Genomic DNA, 18,080 nt, shown 5'->3' on the forward strand with positions numbered 1-18,080 from the left:
CTATATTGGGGAGGATGGAGTCTCTGCTCATGTTGTAATGTCTTAACAAATGTACAGAAGTCGTGGAATAATATGCATAGAATGAAGAGCTATGAAATGTCTTAGGAATGTCTTGCAAGAATGATTCTATAACTAATGTATTTCCCTCTTTACAAGTTTTCCCTCCCTTGTAGGACATAAGTATTCCATGGTTCATAAAGGTTCAGGACATTTTCTGCCCAATGACTTTAGATGTATATCTGTTTAAAACAAAATAGTAAAGACAGTTGAATGGATTTTTTGGTACTTCAAGAAAAAATAAAGACAGATATTTATCAAACATGGACCAGACTCATGCAATAAATCAATTTTCATTATTTTATATCAGAAACTACATTTTCTTTTTCCTGTCTACATTTTCAAATGAAGCAACATTAGCCGTATGCAGGCATTTTTGTATTTTAGTTTTGCCCATTTATTGATAAAAGGCAAGATATCCTCACATGCCAGAAGAACAGATCCTAATTTGTTGATAAACCAGAAAGCTCTGCCAGTGCTTGTAAAAGGTATGCATGTGGCATACCTACATACAAGCAGGTGAATGTAATTTAAACACTACCAAGGGACAAACTCTTTGGATAAATATTTCCTAGTTTAGAAGCTGAGACAATTATTTCTTTGCTTTTGAAATGAAATAGGAGCTGGAGGTAGTTCAGGAGGTAGAGTACTTGCCTAGCATACAAAAAGCCTTTGGCTTAGAACCCAGCATCACATGACCAGGGCGTGGTGGTTTGAAGGAGCATGGCCCCCATACACTTGAGTGAAATGGGGCACGCACTTGAGTGTTTGCTTCCCAGCTGGTGGAACTATTTGGAAGGACCAGGAAGTGTGGCCTTACTGGAGGACGTGTGCCAACTCCAGGTGGGTTTTGAGGTTTCAAAAGTCCATGTCATTTCCAGTTAGCTCTCTCTACCATTTGGTTTTGCCTCAAGACGTAAGCTTTTAGATATTGCCCCAGTGCCACGTCTGCCCGTCTGCTGCCAAGCTTCCTGCCATGATGGTCATGGACTCATCCTCTGAAGCTGTTAGCTCCAATAAAGTACTCTTTTTGTCTGCAAGTTGTCTTGTTCATGCTGTTTCAATACAGCAATAGGAAAGTAACCAAGACAGTAGCACACACATGTAATCCAGCATTTAAGAGGCGCATGCAGGAGGATCGTAAACTCAAGGCCATCTTTTGTTAATAGCAAATTTGAGGCCAGCCTTAAATCTTTTAAAAAGTTATTTAAAAATTAAAATTTCATCATTTTCATCATCATCATTATCATCGTCATCACCATCATCCAAAATAAAATTACACAACTTCTCCCTTCCCCTTTCCTCCCTCCAACCCTCCCTTATCTAATATCTACTCTTAATTTCATGGTCTCTTTTTCTTTGATCATTATTGTTACATGTATCTATAAATTCATACATAAAATTTGCTGAGTCTGTTTAGTATTTCTTTCTGCATGTGATCTCAGAGCTGACCACTTGGTACTGATAAATGGATAGGAGGCTTCTCCCTGGGAAATACCAATTTTCCCTCTCTCAGCATTCCTTAGTTGCCCATAGTTCAGTGTTCAGGGTAAGGCTCCATGGGATTTCCCCTAACATGTCTATTGGTGTCCTTGTTCAGGTCTCGTTTAGACAGTCACACTATTGAGATATAATGGGTGTATCTTCCCTGTTATTTCCAGGAGACACAATTTCACAGCAGATTTCCTGGTCCTTTGGCACTTACAACCTTTCTGTCCCCTCTGCCAAGATGTTCCCTGAGCATACAGTAGTTGCATTGTAGTTGTATCCACTGGGGCTAGGTAGTTAATGATCAGTTGTTTGCATTTTGGCCAGTTGTGTTTTTAGTGGTCTCCATCTGACAAAGAGAGACTTCTTTGATGAGGGATAATACAGTTTAGATGAAGTTATGCTATTTAGGCAGACAATGCTACTACAAGACCCATAGACTAACAAAACCCACCACTAGCCATGGGAAAAAACCCCATTTGAATTGTTGGCCAGAGGAATCCAAGAGATATCTCTAAAGAGTATATCCTATTGCTTTTGCCCTTTGCTGCCTCTGGAGATTGAAGGTAAGACTCTATTGTTGGAGTCACTATGCACTTTGGAAGCAGGACACAGAAGAAAAGGGCTGGTTCCGACCTGAAAGCCTCCTCTCTGAGACTAGTTTTCACAATACTGGAAGGTGCTTTGCAAGCTGGCTAACAAGAGAGGGGAGGAATCAATAGTCCTATTTGTTTGTGATACCTATGAGCAAAACAATGAACCAGCATGGCAAGATAGCTCTAAAGCTGCAATAGTGGCACTTATATCTTGGTAGTAACTAACTGCTGTCTAATATGACTCAAACCTTCTCATCAAGATGAAAATCATGTCTAATACTGGAAACTTAGCCAACTCCCCCAAGGCTCATAAGATTATAGATTTTACAGAAGAACCTACTACTATCACTTTACCAAACTAGCATGAGTATTAGCTAGTATTATTATTAACAGTATTAGCAACATTTATTCTTACACCCATAGAATCTTTTTTTAAAAGACAAAATAGCATTATTTTGCTTTCCAAATTAACAACACATAGCTTGCTTGGAAATCTGAGGTTTAACACCTCTCAAGCCAGCAACGATAGGACCAACTACTAAAGTACATAGGTGACATGCCAAACTGCTAAGTTAGCAAATTTCTAGTGATTTGAAATGAATCTATTTTCTCTTTAGGAGAATTTTTGTTGAACAACAGAAAATTCATTACCTATGACATAGTCCAAGTGTCATAACAGACAGCACCAGCCACAGGGTGCCTGGTGTCAAAGCTTGATAGACTTCCTCTCAGGTTCTATTTAACTTTTATCTCACATACAAAGACTGGAATTTGGTTTAAGGGCAAAAGACATTGTGTGACTTGGAAGATGAAGATGACTCATGTCATTTTCTGACAAACTACAGGGGGTCCCGTTGTGGGTCAAGCAGTTCTTCAAACTGTGGTCTACGTGACCCAGAGCTTCAGAAAGTAAATGAGAAAGAAAAATTATTCCATGTGAGAAATCTTGCGGTCCAATAATACATGTGAGGCTATAAAACGACATTTGGTAGTAACTGTTCTTTATTTAGAACTGAAGTTTTCAAAAGGATAATAAAGCTTTCCCATGAATGAGAACTTTGGTTTAGTATAATTCTGCGCTTGGGTTATTTATGACTTAGAAGTACCATTTTTCTCCAATAAGGATTAGTAATAAAAAGTCAGAAAAGTGAGGAAGAAATATAGCCTAAGAAGTTATCATTTTACTATGGGTAGTAGCTATCAAGATTATAACATTGTTTTTATATTTCATATTTAAAATAACAGTAAGTGAAGACATCTTCCAAAGTAATTTCTCTTCACAGAAAGGAAAATAGAACAATTAATAACAGAGGATTGTGAAAACAAAAATCCTAAAGTAAATGTAGAGAACAAGAACACAGACACTAAATATAACGCTTTAAAACTTTCATGACACTCAGGGCAGAGGAGATGCAGCCATTGAAGTTGGAGTGAGTAAATCCATCCCCTCCGCACACCAGGAAAGGCCTGAGATGAAGCGTCATCTGGCCAGGTCTGTTGCAAACTGAGTTTGTAACCTGAAAAGGCAAAAATAAAGAAAAAGATTGGAGTTGACCTTCAGCCATGGTAATGCCCACCAGGCTTTTGCTACCTGAAGAAATTAAAATTTTATGTGTGGAAAAACTTGGAATATCCCAAAGGTCCCTGCTTGTCGAATTATTTGCATATATTCAATTATCAAATAACAGGAAATACACTGATTTTCTAGATTTGTAGATGCTATGGCTTGAATGCTTATCTACCATCTCCAAATTCATATGTGCGCTCCTATGCTGGATAGTTTTATGTCAACTTGAAACAAGCTAAAGCCATCTGAGAGGAGAAAAACTCAATTAACAATAACCTGGGCTCATTTGACAGAGACCTGGGATAAGGGAGGCACCCAAGAATTGCTGGGGTTGAGCTTAGCTGTGACTCACAAGTGCTATTATTCACAAATGGGGATAATGAACCTGAAGAGGCCACCTCCTGTAGCCAGGCAGGAACCCCAGTAGAGCTATAGGGAAACCAATCCACCCATAAAATTTTCAACCAAAATTTATTTTGTCTAAAAGAAATACAGGGATTGAGGTCGGAGGACAGACCGATGGAACGGCCAACCAATGACCAGCCCAACTTGAGACCCATCCTATAGGCAAGCACCCATCCCTGATAGTATTAATGATTCTCTGTTATGCTTGCAGACAAGAGTCTAGCATGGCTGTCCTCTGAGAGGCTCCACCCAGCAGCTGACTCAGACAGATACAGACACCCACAGCCAAACAGTGGATGGAGCTTGGGGACTCTATGGAAGAATAGGGGGAAGGATTGTGGGCCCTGAAGGGGATAGGAACTCCACAGGCAGACCAACAGAGTCAATTAGCCTAGACCCTTGGGGCTCTCACAGACTGAACCACCAACTAAAGAGTATACATGGGCTGAACCTAGGCCTCCATGTTCATATGTAGCAAATGTGCAGCATGACCTTCTTCATGTGGGTCTTGAATGACTGGAGCAGGGGCTATCCCAAAAGCTGTTGCCTGTCTGTGGAATATGTTCTTCTAGCTGGACTGCTTTGTCTGGCCTCAGTGGGAGAGGATGGGCCTAGCCCCACAGAGACTAGAAGTTCCAGGGTTGAGGGATACCCAGGGGGCTCTCACCTGCTCAGAGGAGAAGGGGATAGGAGGAAGGATCGTGGGAGGGCATGACTGGGATACAGGCAGTGATCAGGATGTAAAGTGAATAAGTAGCAACAAACAAACAAACAAACAAACAAACAAGAAATGACTTGGGGCCCACAGAGACTGAACAGCCAAGCAGAGAACATGTGTGGGATGGACCTTGGCCCTTAACATGTATATAAAAGTTGTGCAGCTCGGTCTTCATGGGGGAATTCTAACAGCAGGAGCAGGGGCTATATCTGACTCTGTTGCCTGCTTTTCTTTGCCACAACAGGAGAAGATACACTTAGTCCTACTGGAACTTGGCATGCCAAGGTGGGTTGAAATCCATGGGAGGACTCACTTTTCTGAGGAGAAAGGGAGGACTGAAGGATGGGAAGAGGAGAGGGGGGAGGGAGGGACTGGGAGAAGAGGAGGGAGAGGAAGATGAGGTAGGGATAGAAAGTAAATTAAAAAATACACCACCACCAAAAGACACATTAAGTTAAAAAAGAAGAAGAAGAAGAAAGAAAAAGCCTTCATAAGAGCAAGCTTTAGGCAAGTCTGCAGGGCATTTTCTTATTTTGTAATGGATGGGGGAGAGACAAGCCCATGGTGGGTTGTGAAATCTCTGGGATGCTGTCCTGGTTTCTATAAGAAAGCAGGCTGAGCAAAGCCATGAGAAACAGTAAGTCAGTAGACAGTACTCCTCCATGGCTCCTGTCTCCAGGTTCCTGCCCTGCGTGAGATCCTGTCCTGACTTCCTTCTATAATAAATGGTGATATGGAGGTGTAAGCCAAATAAACCATTTCTCCCTCTACTTGCTTTATGGTTACAATGCTTCATAGAGCATTAGTAACCCTAGTTAGACAACTCCTAACCACAATGGTGATGGTATTTGAGGAAAGGACCTTTTGGAATGTGAAAGGCTCTGCAAAAGATCAATGCCCTTATACAGGCCCAGCAAAGCTTGTTGACAGCTTCTTACACAGGAGCTAAAATCCACCAACTATGAAGAAAACAGGACCTCACCAGACACTGAACTTGCCATAGCTTTGGCCTTGGCTATTCCACTCTCCAGGACTGTGAGAAACACCATTCTTTTGCACATATGACCCCACCCCCCAGTATGTTATACTGTAAAGCAGGCTAAACAGAGCAAGACACCCCCACCTTTCCCCTTCTTTTCTCATGTAATTTCTGTGTACTGTTCTCATTTGTCTTCTCTCAGCACTGGGGGTAGGGGGTAGCGGTAGGGGGGTGGGGGGAGGTGGAGGTGAGGGTAGAGTGGGGAGGGGGTTGAATTTTAAAGCATCCCATCCTTGTCTTAGACCAGAGAGTGACCTCCTTCTGTTTACTGAGCACTTCCTATGTGTTGAGGGGTTGTTCAGCATTTGTAGGCTGCTTTGCACACTTGGAGTAATATAATGCTACCAATCCATGTAAGAGACTATGGGAATCTGATGGATGCATGGCTCCAGCAGTCAAGGTCATTCTAAGGGAAAGAACAGCATATGTAAACGCTGTAGGTCACTGTGTGTGTATGTGTGTGTGTGTGTGTGTGTGTGTGTGTATGCAAAAATGTTGAGGTGGGGTAGTATAGAGGAAGGGATATGGTAGAGAGGACAGATAGAAGAGATATCGACTTTCAAATACTAAAAATATAGTAATTATAACATAAAATTTCCCATTGAATATGTAGAATTTACTACTTAAAGGGAGAAAAATAAGCTGAAGTTCGAGATTTATTTTGTTCTTATAACAAGGCCTATAATATTTGAAATGATGGAGGTGAAGGTTATTTCCAGGAAAAAGTATCCACAGGATCAACTGGATGATGCTATTAAGCCTTCACAGCTAAGAAAATAAGCAGGAGTTAAATTTAGTTGGACACTGCGATGGTTGGCTACTGAGGTATGCAACCTCCATAGAATGCCAGCATAGACACACTTACAACCATGGAAACTCATCCAGCCTTCATGGCACAGCTTTTCACATAAACCATCACATGGTGGCTCTCTCTATCCATGGCTTCATGAAGGGTTCTGCAGTAGAGACTAGAAGGATTTTTGTTTCCTCTAACATCAGGAAAATAATGTATACATATGACTCACATTATTTGGACTATGGTATGAAGACTTTTAGATTCTAGATTGAGGTAATACATATCCTTAGAATTTATTTTGGGTGTGTGCTTCTGTGTGTATATGTGATGTGTTAATGTGTACATGTGGGTATGTACATGAGGAGGCAAGAGGTTAGCAACTTTTCAACTTATCAACTTCTGTCTTTTTAGACAGGGTCTTTCCCTGCTGAAACCATTTGGAAGAGATGTGACACAGTTCCTGCTCCAGGAGCAGAGCCAGTAGGGTGTGGCCCTCCAAGAGGGTTGATGGTTGGTAGGTGTAAGCCTTGTTTGTATATTTTACTTTATGTTCCTTCAGGAGAATGTCCTCTTTACCAAGGTTAATGCCTCCATGATAATCAGAGACAGCATGAGTCCAGGTGTGTCTAAAGTCCTTAGCAAAATGGTAAACGCTATGACCTTCAGGACAACCCTTAAGGCTGTGGGAAAGAACTTTGAAAACACAAGAGTTCAAGAATATATAATTCCTCAATTATGCAAAATATAAGGATGCACTATGAATTCATGATGGGCTTCATGGGCCCAAAAGAACAAAGGCAGCTATAATATAAGTCATCTTATCAGAAAGGTATTAAAGAAGGAGAAGGAGATAAAGAGATTTAGGGAGTGGTGATCTCAGAGCTGGATCCCACCCAGGTAGCTTATTGTCTATACTTTCAAAGGCAGGCAGATCTCTGAATTTCTTGCTGTGTTAAAAAAAATGTATTTGCTGTCTTTTTCTAAGAATCAAGGATCATAAAATGCTATTTCAAGAGAAAAAGCAGAACCTGAGTAAACAATTGAATTGATATGTAAATAAAAGACTGGGCTTTGGTCTGCAAGAGCTGAGATATCTAAAGAGCAGTCTTGAGCAGAACAAAAGGCTGTCATTGTGTACCCAGTGACTGACTTCAAGTCCTTCTTTTTGCCTGTCCCAAATACCCTTTCCTCAGAACCCCTCTCCCAGCTGAGGCTGGTCCTTGGCATTTCCCTAAACTTACAAATTTGACTAGGCTGGGTGGCATCCTGGGGAAGTGTTCTAACAAAACGCTCTTCTATTTTGCTTTAACAAGAGATAAAGACTTTGAGGTCCCCATGTTACTCACACACAAGCACAATACTGACAGCTTCATATTCATACCTTTCTGGGGGCTACTTTATAGAATCATATATATATGTACAGAAGATATATATATATATATATATATATATATATATATATATATACACAGAAGATAAACTTGAACCCTTAGAGATAAAGTCCTTTGGGTAGCAAAGTAGCTCATATTAGGGACAGAGAAGCACATACTTGGGTATTCAACTAGAGCTTTCAACTTCTGCTTAGGTAGAATTTTAATAAATTGGATTATTTGATTTGTCCGTGAAACATTAGGGAAGGGAGGAAACTTCTAATGTCTTAGATATTCAGGTAGCAATATTTTCAAAATGTTTCAAGTCTGAAAGTAAGGGAATCATAGTTTTCTTGGAACAGGATATATGGTCAAGAGAACACTGGCAGGACCTTAGATGAACCTGGGGTAAGCTCTTAATTATGAAGTCTCTCCATTATGGGGAAGGCTTGGGAGTTTCTATTTTACTCTGCAGGTAGATTTAAATCACCTAGAAAAAATACCTTGCCTTTTCTGCTTTGCCTTTTATACATCTGATCAATCTATGTTTATAGGCGTGTGACATTAGGTATCTATCGAAAGCAGGCACAAGTCCTTTCTGGACAGCCATGCATGCCACACATGTGAAGCAGAGAAACCTGAATTTCCACAGGGCTGTTTCAGCCCTGACATATATTTTAAATACAACTCTTGAGATGTGGTTCATGGCTGTGGCAGAAAGCATAGCCAAAGGCTGTATTATTGTGAGAGATTGTGGTTTTTACAATGGCAAGATCCTCTCTTGCAAGGCTCTCTGTTTCCTTCATATGGCTGAAGACACTTGCCAACACCCCCCCTCCCCACTTTCATATTTTCCTTGTTGGGTAATTGCAGAATGGTTGATTCCACCTTCAATGCAATGTGGCTGATTTCATCCAAACTGCTGGCTGGCTAATCAGTGGCCCACTTTTTCAGCCATGTGATCTGGCATCAGGCATTTACTATTCAGTAAATTAAATTACACGGCACTGACGGATTACCAGATCTCAACATGCAGAACATTTTCCCTAAAGCTCCCTTCTGCTCATCATTTCTAAGTCTAAGAGGGTATAGGTTCATTATGGAGATGGCAACCGGAAGGTATTAAAACCAACACAAGTGGGGAGTTTATAAGCGTCTGTTCTTCATAGGCTCACATCTAGGTGGATATGGATCAGTGAATTATCCCCTTATGTGAATTTTCTGGATGCGTACATTTTAATTATTTAAAATGTTTTGTTTTAAAAATTATACATAGTGTACTGGGCTTTGTCAATCTGACACAAACCTAGACATAGCTGGGAAGAAGCAATCTTAATTGAGAAAATGTCCCCAGAAGATTAACCTGTAGGGAAGTCTGTGGGGTATTTTCTTACTATGTGATTGATGTGGGAGGGCACAGCACATTTGGATCATACCATTTCTGGGCAGGTGATCTTGGGATATACAATAAAGCAGGCTGAACAAGCCAAAAAGCAACAATCCTCCATGGCTTCTACTGTTCTTTCCCCACTTGAGTTCCTGCCCTGACTTCCCTCAGCTACCAACTATTACCTGGAAGTAGAAGAGGAAATAAATGGAATAAATCCTTCTTTTTCAAAGTTGCTTTTAGTCATGTGTTTTAGCAAATCAACACACACACACACACACATACACACACACACACACACACACACACACACACACACACACACACACACACACACACTATTTTAGCCATAACTGTAAATACATCTTTTGCAAACATAAAAAGTTAATAAATATACTTAAATAAGCCTTTCCCAAGACTCAGTCATATTCAGGATTTGACTCCACTGACTAGGCAGAGCTGCTGATATCTGATGTTCATGGTCTTCCCCCAACAATCCATCCTCCCTCTCTGTCTAAAGCAGTGGTTTTCAGCCTGTATGTCATGACCCCTTTATGGGTGAGTTAAATGACCCTTTCACAAGGGTGGTCTAAAACCATCAGAAAACTCATTATCATTTATTACAGTAGCAAAATTATAGTTATGAAGTAGCAATGGAAATAATTTTATGATTGGGGTTTGGGGGGTGGGGGTCACCACAATATGAAGAACTGTACTAACAGTTTGTAGCTTTAGCAAGGTTGAGCTCTGGTCTAGAGCATGGGAAACATGCTTTTCTTATGAGGCTGTGTTATTGAGTTCTACTGGGCTTTTTCCTTAGAACCATTGATGTCCCCTCTGCAAGTTTAGATCATACATAATAGAAAAAGAGTGTAAACGGAGTTTCTTTTCAGTGAAACAAAAGTACCCAGGCAGCAGCCAGACTGCTTAAATAATTAAATAATTTGTGGTCAGGGACTGCCCACTCTAATGAGAAAACAACCAACTTCACATGTATGAAAATTGTCTCCTGACTGCCTTCTTGCTCCTCGATGGTATTTTATAATGGGTGAAATAAGACAAATATTAAATAGATCAGGAGAGGAGATAAAGTAAAATGCATAAGAAGTAGCAACAGCCCACGAATACAAAAATAATAAAGGAGAGGAAGGACCCTGGAGGCAGGGCCTGTCCTGCATCTCATTGTCTGGACTTAATGCATTCAGCCATATTGGTTCAAGCTCTTCATTTTCTCAGCCTATTTAAACGGACAGCATCATGCAGAACTGACAGGAATAGCTGCTGACCAGAGACTCGACCCCTTCACCTACAAAGGTGAATGCCCCGAATCCAGAAGCAAGTCTGGTTTTCTTCCAGACCATTCATCTTGAAAGACAAGTTTCTCCAACTGTCACAGTGCATCAGGGGTGGGTGGCCTGCACAGGAACTTCTGACAGACATCAGGAATCGACTGTGGCATTCTTTTCCACTGAGCTCAGAAGTAGCTGCAACACCTTTGCCTCAGTGCTCTGGGCCACTACCAGCTGGTTGGAACTGGCAGTGGTTAGGAATCCTGTACATCAACCAGACATCAGAAGGCGAATGAGCAAACATGTAACCAGAAGTGCAGGAATGAATCACTTGCTTCTCTCCCCACTTCTTTCTTCTCACTAAAATTAGGCTGGCCTCACGCTTTTCCCTTCTCCACATTAGAGAGCTTTTAATGTGAAGGGAAAGACTGTAGCAGTCACTTTCTCGTGTTAGAAGCTCAATTATAGTTCCTCTAAAATCTTCTAAACTCCCTACAGACTACCACCCTCCCATAGAATGTCATACCAGAGCTCTGACTGCACACAGAAATAAAGCTTTGTCTGCAGGCGCAGTTCTGCAGAAGCACACATTATGAAGATCAGAAATTGTGGGCAAAATAGAGCTGGAAATGATGACTCCTAACCTATGGTGCTAACAGAATACTGAGTACCACTGGAAAGCCATTAGCAGCCCCACTGTCCCAGCCTCTGCTTTTAGCTGGAGTGATTCATTCTCTGCCGTCAAAGCTTTGGACTTTGTGATGTAGGTCTTGGAAGGTAGATACTTCTAAAAGAGATGGATTTGATATAAATTAAAAAATGGGATCGGGGATGTAGACTTCTTTCATCAGTCCACTATGTTGGTGCAGAGAAAGGGTCTTTATCATCTGTGTTTGCACCTTTGTTGAAGAACCTATTATGGTGGAATACCCACAGTTCTTAATCCCATTGAAACAATTATTACTTATATTTTTGGTTGTGAACCTAGCTTTTAATGGCTAAAGAAGCTTGGAATATCCACAATACAACTCACAGACCATATGAAACCCAAGAAGAAAGAAGATCACACCAAAGTGTGGATGCTACAGTTCTACTCAGCAGGTGTAAAAGATAATCTCTGGGAAGTAGAGGGAAAAAGGGACCTGGGAGGGAGAAAGGAGGGGGAGGGAAAAAGAGGGGCCAGTTCAGTTATGAGAGGAGATGGTGGAGATGTACAGAGGGTCAGGAATTTGAAAGTAGGTACATAGCATTGGGGTGGGGTGGGGGAACTGGGGTAGCCACTAGAAAGTCCCAGATGCCAGGGACCCAAGAGGTTCCCAGGACCCAACAGGGAGGACATTAGCCAAAATATTCAACAAAGGGGAGATAGGACCTGTAGAGACCATATCCAGTGGATAGGCATGTCCCCAGTTGAGGGACAGGGCCATCTACCTACCTCAAAAATATTAATCCAGAATTCCTCCTGTCAAAAGGAAAAGCAGGGACAAAGAGTAGAGCAGAAAGCTGAAGGAAAGGCCATCCAGAGACCGCCCCACCTAGGGATCCATCCCACATGTAGACATCAAATGCAGACACTATTGCTGATGCTAAGAAGTGCTTACTGACAGGAGCCCAGTATAGCTGTCCCCTGAGAGGCTCTGCCAGAGCCTGATCAATACAGAGGCGAATGTACACAGCCAACATTGGACTGAGCACAGGGACCCCAGTGGAGAAGATAGGGCAAGGATTGAAGGAACTGAAGGGGTTTGCGACCTCATAGGAAGAACAACAATATCAACCAGCCAGATCCCACCACCCCTGAGCTCCCAAGGACTAAGCCATCAACCAAAGCGTACCCATGGCTCCAGCTGGATATGTAGGAGAGGACTGCTTTATCTGGCATCACTGAGAGGGGAGCCCCTTGGTCCTGTGAAGGCTTGATGACCCAGGGTAGGGGAATGCTAGGCTGCTGAGAGAGAAGTTGGGGGTTAGGGGTAGCACCCTCATAGAGGCAGGGGGGAGGGAGGAGAGGATAAAGGGCTAGTGGAGGGAAAACTGGGAAGGGGGATAACATTTGAAATGTAAATAGATAAAATAGCCAATTTAAAAAATGAAAAGATTGTAAAAAATTAGTTTCACCAAAGGAAGGCATTTCTGTAGAATTTTCAGTTTTTTCCTATAATACTTCATGTTTTTTTTAAAGCTTTATTATTTTTATTGTGAAAAAAGCATGTGTCAATTACTTCAAAACATAAGCAACAGACACGAAATCTGTATGGTTCCACCAATATGTTCTTGACAGCACCCAGTAGTCCTCCTTACCCACAGGAGATGCATTCCAAGTTACCCTGTGGATATCCAGGATAACACTGGGTAAAGGTGAGTTCCTCCCACCACTATGAACTATGGTTTTCCATAGTTCATTTACCATGGGTATCTGAAGACAAAAAATATTCCAGAAGCAAACAACTCATACATCTAATGTGACATGCTGCTCTGAGGAGCTTGACGCGATCCCATGCACCCTCTTATCTGTCCAGAATGTGAGTCACCTCTAAGTCCAATGTGTCCATGTTTACAAGGCTCGTTTTTATATGAGTTAGCACTACCTGTCTCACGGCAGTTCTTCATGTAAATTTTATTACTTTAGTTGTCTTATTTTACTATTACTTATTGTTAATATTCTACTGTGTCTGTTATAAAAAAAACTAACACTAGCACATAGTTACAGAAAAAACAGCATATACATAGGAAGGATTATTATTTTCAATTTCAGGCATTCATTGGGGATCTTGGCAAGAACCCTTCATAGATAAAGGAGGGAATATAGGATGGGATAATTCATATAAAAATTAACCTTGTAAGATACTGGATAATTTTACCATCCTTGTAATTACATTTATATTCAAATTCATCATTCTTCTATTACATTCCTGTGCATCACTTTGATTCCTTTGGGCATGCATGAGTCTCGATAACACAGATGTTTATACTTTCACTTGTGATTTTAACAGTAATATGTTATCTTTTAAAAACAATCTTGATTCATTCTAGTGGACCTATTGATGGTGACTCTTAAATTTGATCTGAATCCAGGGACTCCTCTTGTCTCCTAATTGCACATTTACTTGCCTGAGGTGCCTGACTATTAACAGCCTTGCCTTGTGTTCCCCCATCCTGTGTGTGTGAAGGCTGGATGGCTGGAATTGATTCCACAGTTCTTTGCCTTCTCTTACATGGCACCATGACATCAGAGTGAGTGGCTATAATGGCCCCATGTGTGAAAGGCTTGTTCCTCAGCCTATGGTGGGGCAACAATTTCTAGATGGGCCTGTAGGAGGAAGTTAGCTCACTGGGCATGTTTGAACTTGGACCTTTCTTGTGCTGCTCAGTTGTTGTGAGGTGAACAGTTTACATCTCATATGGCTGTCTTAGTCTCTGTGAAGACACCAATGCCACTGCAGTTCTTATAAAGAAAAGCATTTAACTGGGCTGGCTTATCTTTCAGAGGTTTAGTCCATTATCATTATGGTAGGAAGCATGGCAACGTACAGGCAGACCTGGTGCTGGAAAAGGAACTGAGAGTTCTACAAATTGATCTGAAGGCAGCTGAAGGAGACTGTGTTTCACACTGGGTGTAGCTTGAGCATATGTGAAATCAAAGCTTACCCCCACAGTGACATACTTCCTCCAAGGCCACACTTCCTAACAATGCCATTTCCTGTGGCCAAGCATTCAAACGCATGAGTTTATGGGGGCCATTCCTATTCAAACCATCACAATGGTCTTTCCACCATTGAGGTACAACCTTTTCCAGACGACCATGAACTGAGGTTTTATAAATCATAAGACAACATAAGCATTTCCCCCACAAAGTTTACTTTCTCAGGTATTTTGCCACAGAACTGCAAGGCTAACTAACAGTGTAAGTAAACATGTCTGTTGGAATGTAAACACATTCACCTTAATTTCAAAAGCTGTGGTACCTAATTATTTACACTATTATTACCACACTGTAGGCACACGTCAGTGAAGTTAAAGATTTTATGTAGTGTTGTTGAGGGTACACACACACAATGAAAGCCTCTTGGAAACCTTTAGGGATCAGAGAGTAAAGAGATCACTTTTTCTGGGTGACTTAGGCAATCAACACCCATAGCTTCATATTCTATATATGCTTATGTTTTTGTGTTATACCAGTGACAATATACAATGGAGCATAGCTGTTATATCTCTGTTTATCACTATATCATTAAGAAAAGTGATAAAACTATCTGTCAACCACACACTTAATAATATTGAAAAGTAACCCAGAACTGGAAATAATGGCAAATTGGAGGATTCACTATACATTTTTGTCCATTTAAAAATCTATTTCTGTGAATGATTCACCACACTTGACTATGGACTTTTAACAATTCCAGTGCCATCTCCTCTTGGGTTGTAGAATTTAATATTCACAGAGAGTTTTATCAATACACAGGCACTTCCCCTGGGGAAGGTGAATTTTAATTGGGCCATCTGTGTTCTGTTCTTCACCTCATCTTTCCACTGGTCTTCTCATCTTTCTAACGTTCTATTATATTTAATGGTGATTTTATAAGCCCGTTTCTTTGTTACACTTTAGAGAATCTTTTACTTGTATTATGGATGCTTGGTTGCAAAGCTCTGTGTCTAGTATGACAGAGAGCTGCTATAAAATTACCACTGGCTATGATACGTTCTCAGTGTGGGAGAAAATGATGTGGTTTGGTCAATTCTCAGTGGGGCTGTTCACTTTATTGGTATTTATCTATACAATTTTAATAAACCATTGGGCAGATGCAGAGTGAATGCACCACAAATCAATTATATTATCCATGTAGTAGTAGCTTCAGTAATCACAAACTGCAAAGGACATACTTTGCTGACCTTGTGAGTTTGATTGCCAAGGTCTACACTGGGTCTCTTAAAGTTCTGAAAGTATTCGAGTAGATCATTTTGGTAAACTGTATTCAGAAGAAACATACAATAAAGAACGACATATGGCTTCCTCCTGCACTGTCTCAGAACAGATGACACAATAGGCACAACACACTTCCCTTTAGAAGTTTTAATTTAGTGGAAAATAGCTTGGCCCTTCAGCAACTTTTAGTATATTAACTCATTAATTATTCAAATTTGTCTTATTTCTAGGTGCTGTTGAGCACTGTGGAAGGTGGGAAGGTACCAACCCCGTTTCCTTTCTCTAGAGTGAGTTCTTAGTTTATTTTTCATCTGAGTATAAACAGTTTGAAGCAGTCTCCTAGCAAACCTGATTGCTTGAGCCTGTAGAATGCAGAGAGGTAAAAGCGTTTTCAAGTGGTGAATCCAGAGAGAAAATGAAGACTGATTCCAACTCATCACCCTTCCCTTGTGGGTGATCAGTGCCTAATTTTCCACCCAAGCAACCCTTCTGCATCCATTCTCCCATTCGCTATCTATTCTTCTTGATGACCCTGAAGTCTGGCCCTTGACATATTCTGGTTCGCATGCATGCTGAATGGACCCAGAAGCCTTTTGTCTGAGATGTAAGATTAAGGTAAAAAAGGATTTGGGGTTCTTGAAATGACCTTCTTTCTACTTTTGATAGCACAAAATAAAAGGGTTGAGTTTGTGCTCTAAGGAGAGACAATGATGGATTATAAAAAGCAGGGATAGTTTTAAAGACAGCTTAATTGAGGATGAAATTAAATAGGTGAAAACACTCTTGTCATGCAGCCTGTTTATCCTTTGAGTAGGGAAAGGCCACTGATTTTTTTGAGTTAATTTTATATCCAGTTACTTCACTGAAGCTGTTTATCAGGTTTAGGAGGTCTCTGGTGGAATTTTTAGGATCACTTATACATACTATCATATCATCTGCAAATAGTTATATTTTGACTTCTTCCTTTCCAATTTTTATCCCCCTGGTCTCCTTTTGTTGTCTAATTGCTCTGGCTAGGACTCCGAGTACTATACTGAATAGGTAGGAAGAAAGTGGGCAGCCTTGTCTAGTCCCTGATTTTAGTGCAATTGCTTCAAGCTTCTTTCCATTTAGTTTGATGTTGGGTTCTGGTTTGCTGTATATTGCTTTTATTATGTTTAGGTATAGGCCTTGAATTCCTGATCTTTCCAATACTTTTATCATGAATGGGTGTTAGATTTTGTTAAATGCTTTCTCATCACCTAACAAGATGATCATGTGGTTTTTATCTTTGAGTTTGTTCACATAGTGGATTAAGTTGATGGATTTCCGTATATTAAACCATCCCTGCATCCCTGGAATGAAGCCTACTTGATCATGGTGGATGATCGTTTTGATGTGTTCTTGGATTCGGTTTGTGAGGATTTTACTGAGTATTTTTGCATCGATATTCATAAGGGAACTTGGTCTGAAGTTCTCTTTCTTTGTTGGGTCTTTATGTGGTTTAGGTATCGAGTAATTGTGGTTTCACAGAATAAATTGGGTAGAATACCTTCTGTTTCTATTTTGTGGAATAGTTTGAAGAGAAGTGGAATTAGGTCTTCTTTGAAGGTCTGATAGAACTCTGGGTCTGATAGACCCATCTGGTCCTGGTTTTTTTTTTTTTTTGGTTGGGAGACTATTAATGACTGCTTCTATTTCTTTAGGGGATATGGGACTGCTTAGATCATTACTCTGATCCTGATTTAATTTTGGTACCTGGTATCTGTCTAGAAGTTTGTCCATTTCAACCAGGTATTCCAGTTTTGTTGAGTATAAATAGTTGAGTATAATTTTGTAGTAGGATCTGATGTTTTGGATTTCCTCGTGTTCTGTTGTTATGTCTCCCTTTTCATTTCTGATTTGGTTAATTAGGATACTGTCCCTGTGCCCTCTAGTGAGTGTGGCTAAGGGTTTATCTATCTTGTTGATTTTCTCAAAACAAACAAACAAACAAACAAACAAACACCCAGCTCCTGGTTTGGTTCATTCTTTGTATAGTTTGTTTGTTTGTATGTTTGTTTTTGTTTCTACTTGGTTGATTTCAGCCCTGAGATTGACAATTTCCTGCTACTTGGGTGAATTTGCTTCCTTTTTGTTCTAGAGCTTTTAGGATGCTGTCAAGCTGCTAGTATGTGCTTCTTCTTGTTTCTTTTTGGCGGCACTCAGAGCTATGAGTTTTCCTCTTAGGACTGCTTTCACTGTGTCCCATAAGTTTGGGTATGTTGTGTCTTCATTTTCATTAAACTCTAAAAAGTCTTTAATTTCTTTCTTTATTTCTACCTTGACCAAGTTATCGTTGTGTAGAGTGTTGTTCAACTTCCATGTGAACTTTGGCTTTCTATTATTTATGTTGTTATTGAAGATCAGCCTTAGTCCATGGTGATCTGATAGGATGCATGGGACAATTTCAATATTTTTGTATC

General features: G+C 40.5%; 1 protein-coding gene across 1 annotated transcript in view; it reads right to left on the minus strand.

The window, feature by feature from the left end:
* Window positions 1–3,125: 3,125 nt before the first annotated feature.
* Rnls (renalase, FAD dependent amine oxidase) overlaps window positions 3,126–18,080 on the minus strand; it is a 247,279-nt gene continuing 232,324 nt past the window's right edge. The window contains exon 7 of the mRNA XM_021151942.2: window positions 3,126–3,658. Within this exon, the coding sequence (XP_021007601.1) occupies window positions 3,506–3,658 (153 nt within the window). The 3' untranslated portion in view covers window positions 3,126–3,505. The remainder of the gene's footprint in view (window positions 3,659–18,080) is intronic.

This window comes from Mus caroli, chromosome 19 (genome assembly GCF_900094665.2).
Source record: "Mus caroli chromosome 19, CAROLI_EIJ_v1.1, whole genome shotgun sequence".
Lineage (NCBI taxonomy): Eukaryota > Metazoa > Chordata > Mammalia > Rodentia > Muridae > Mus > Mus caroli.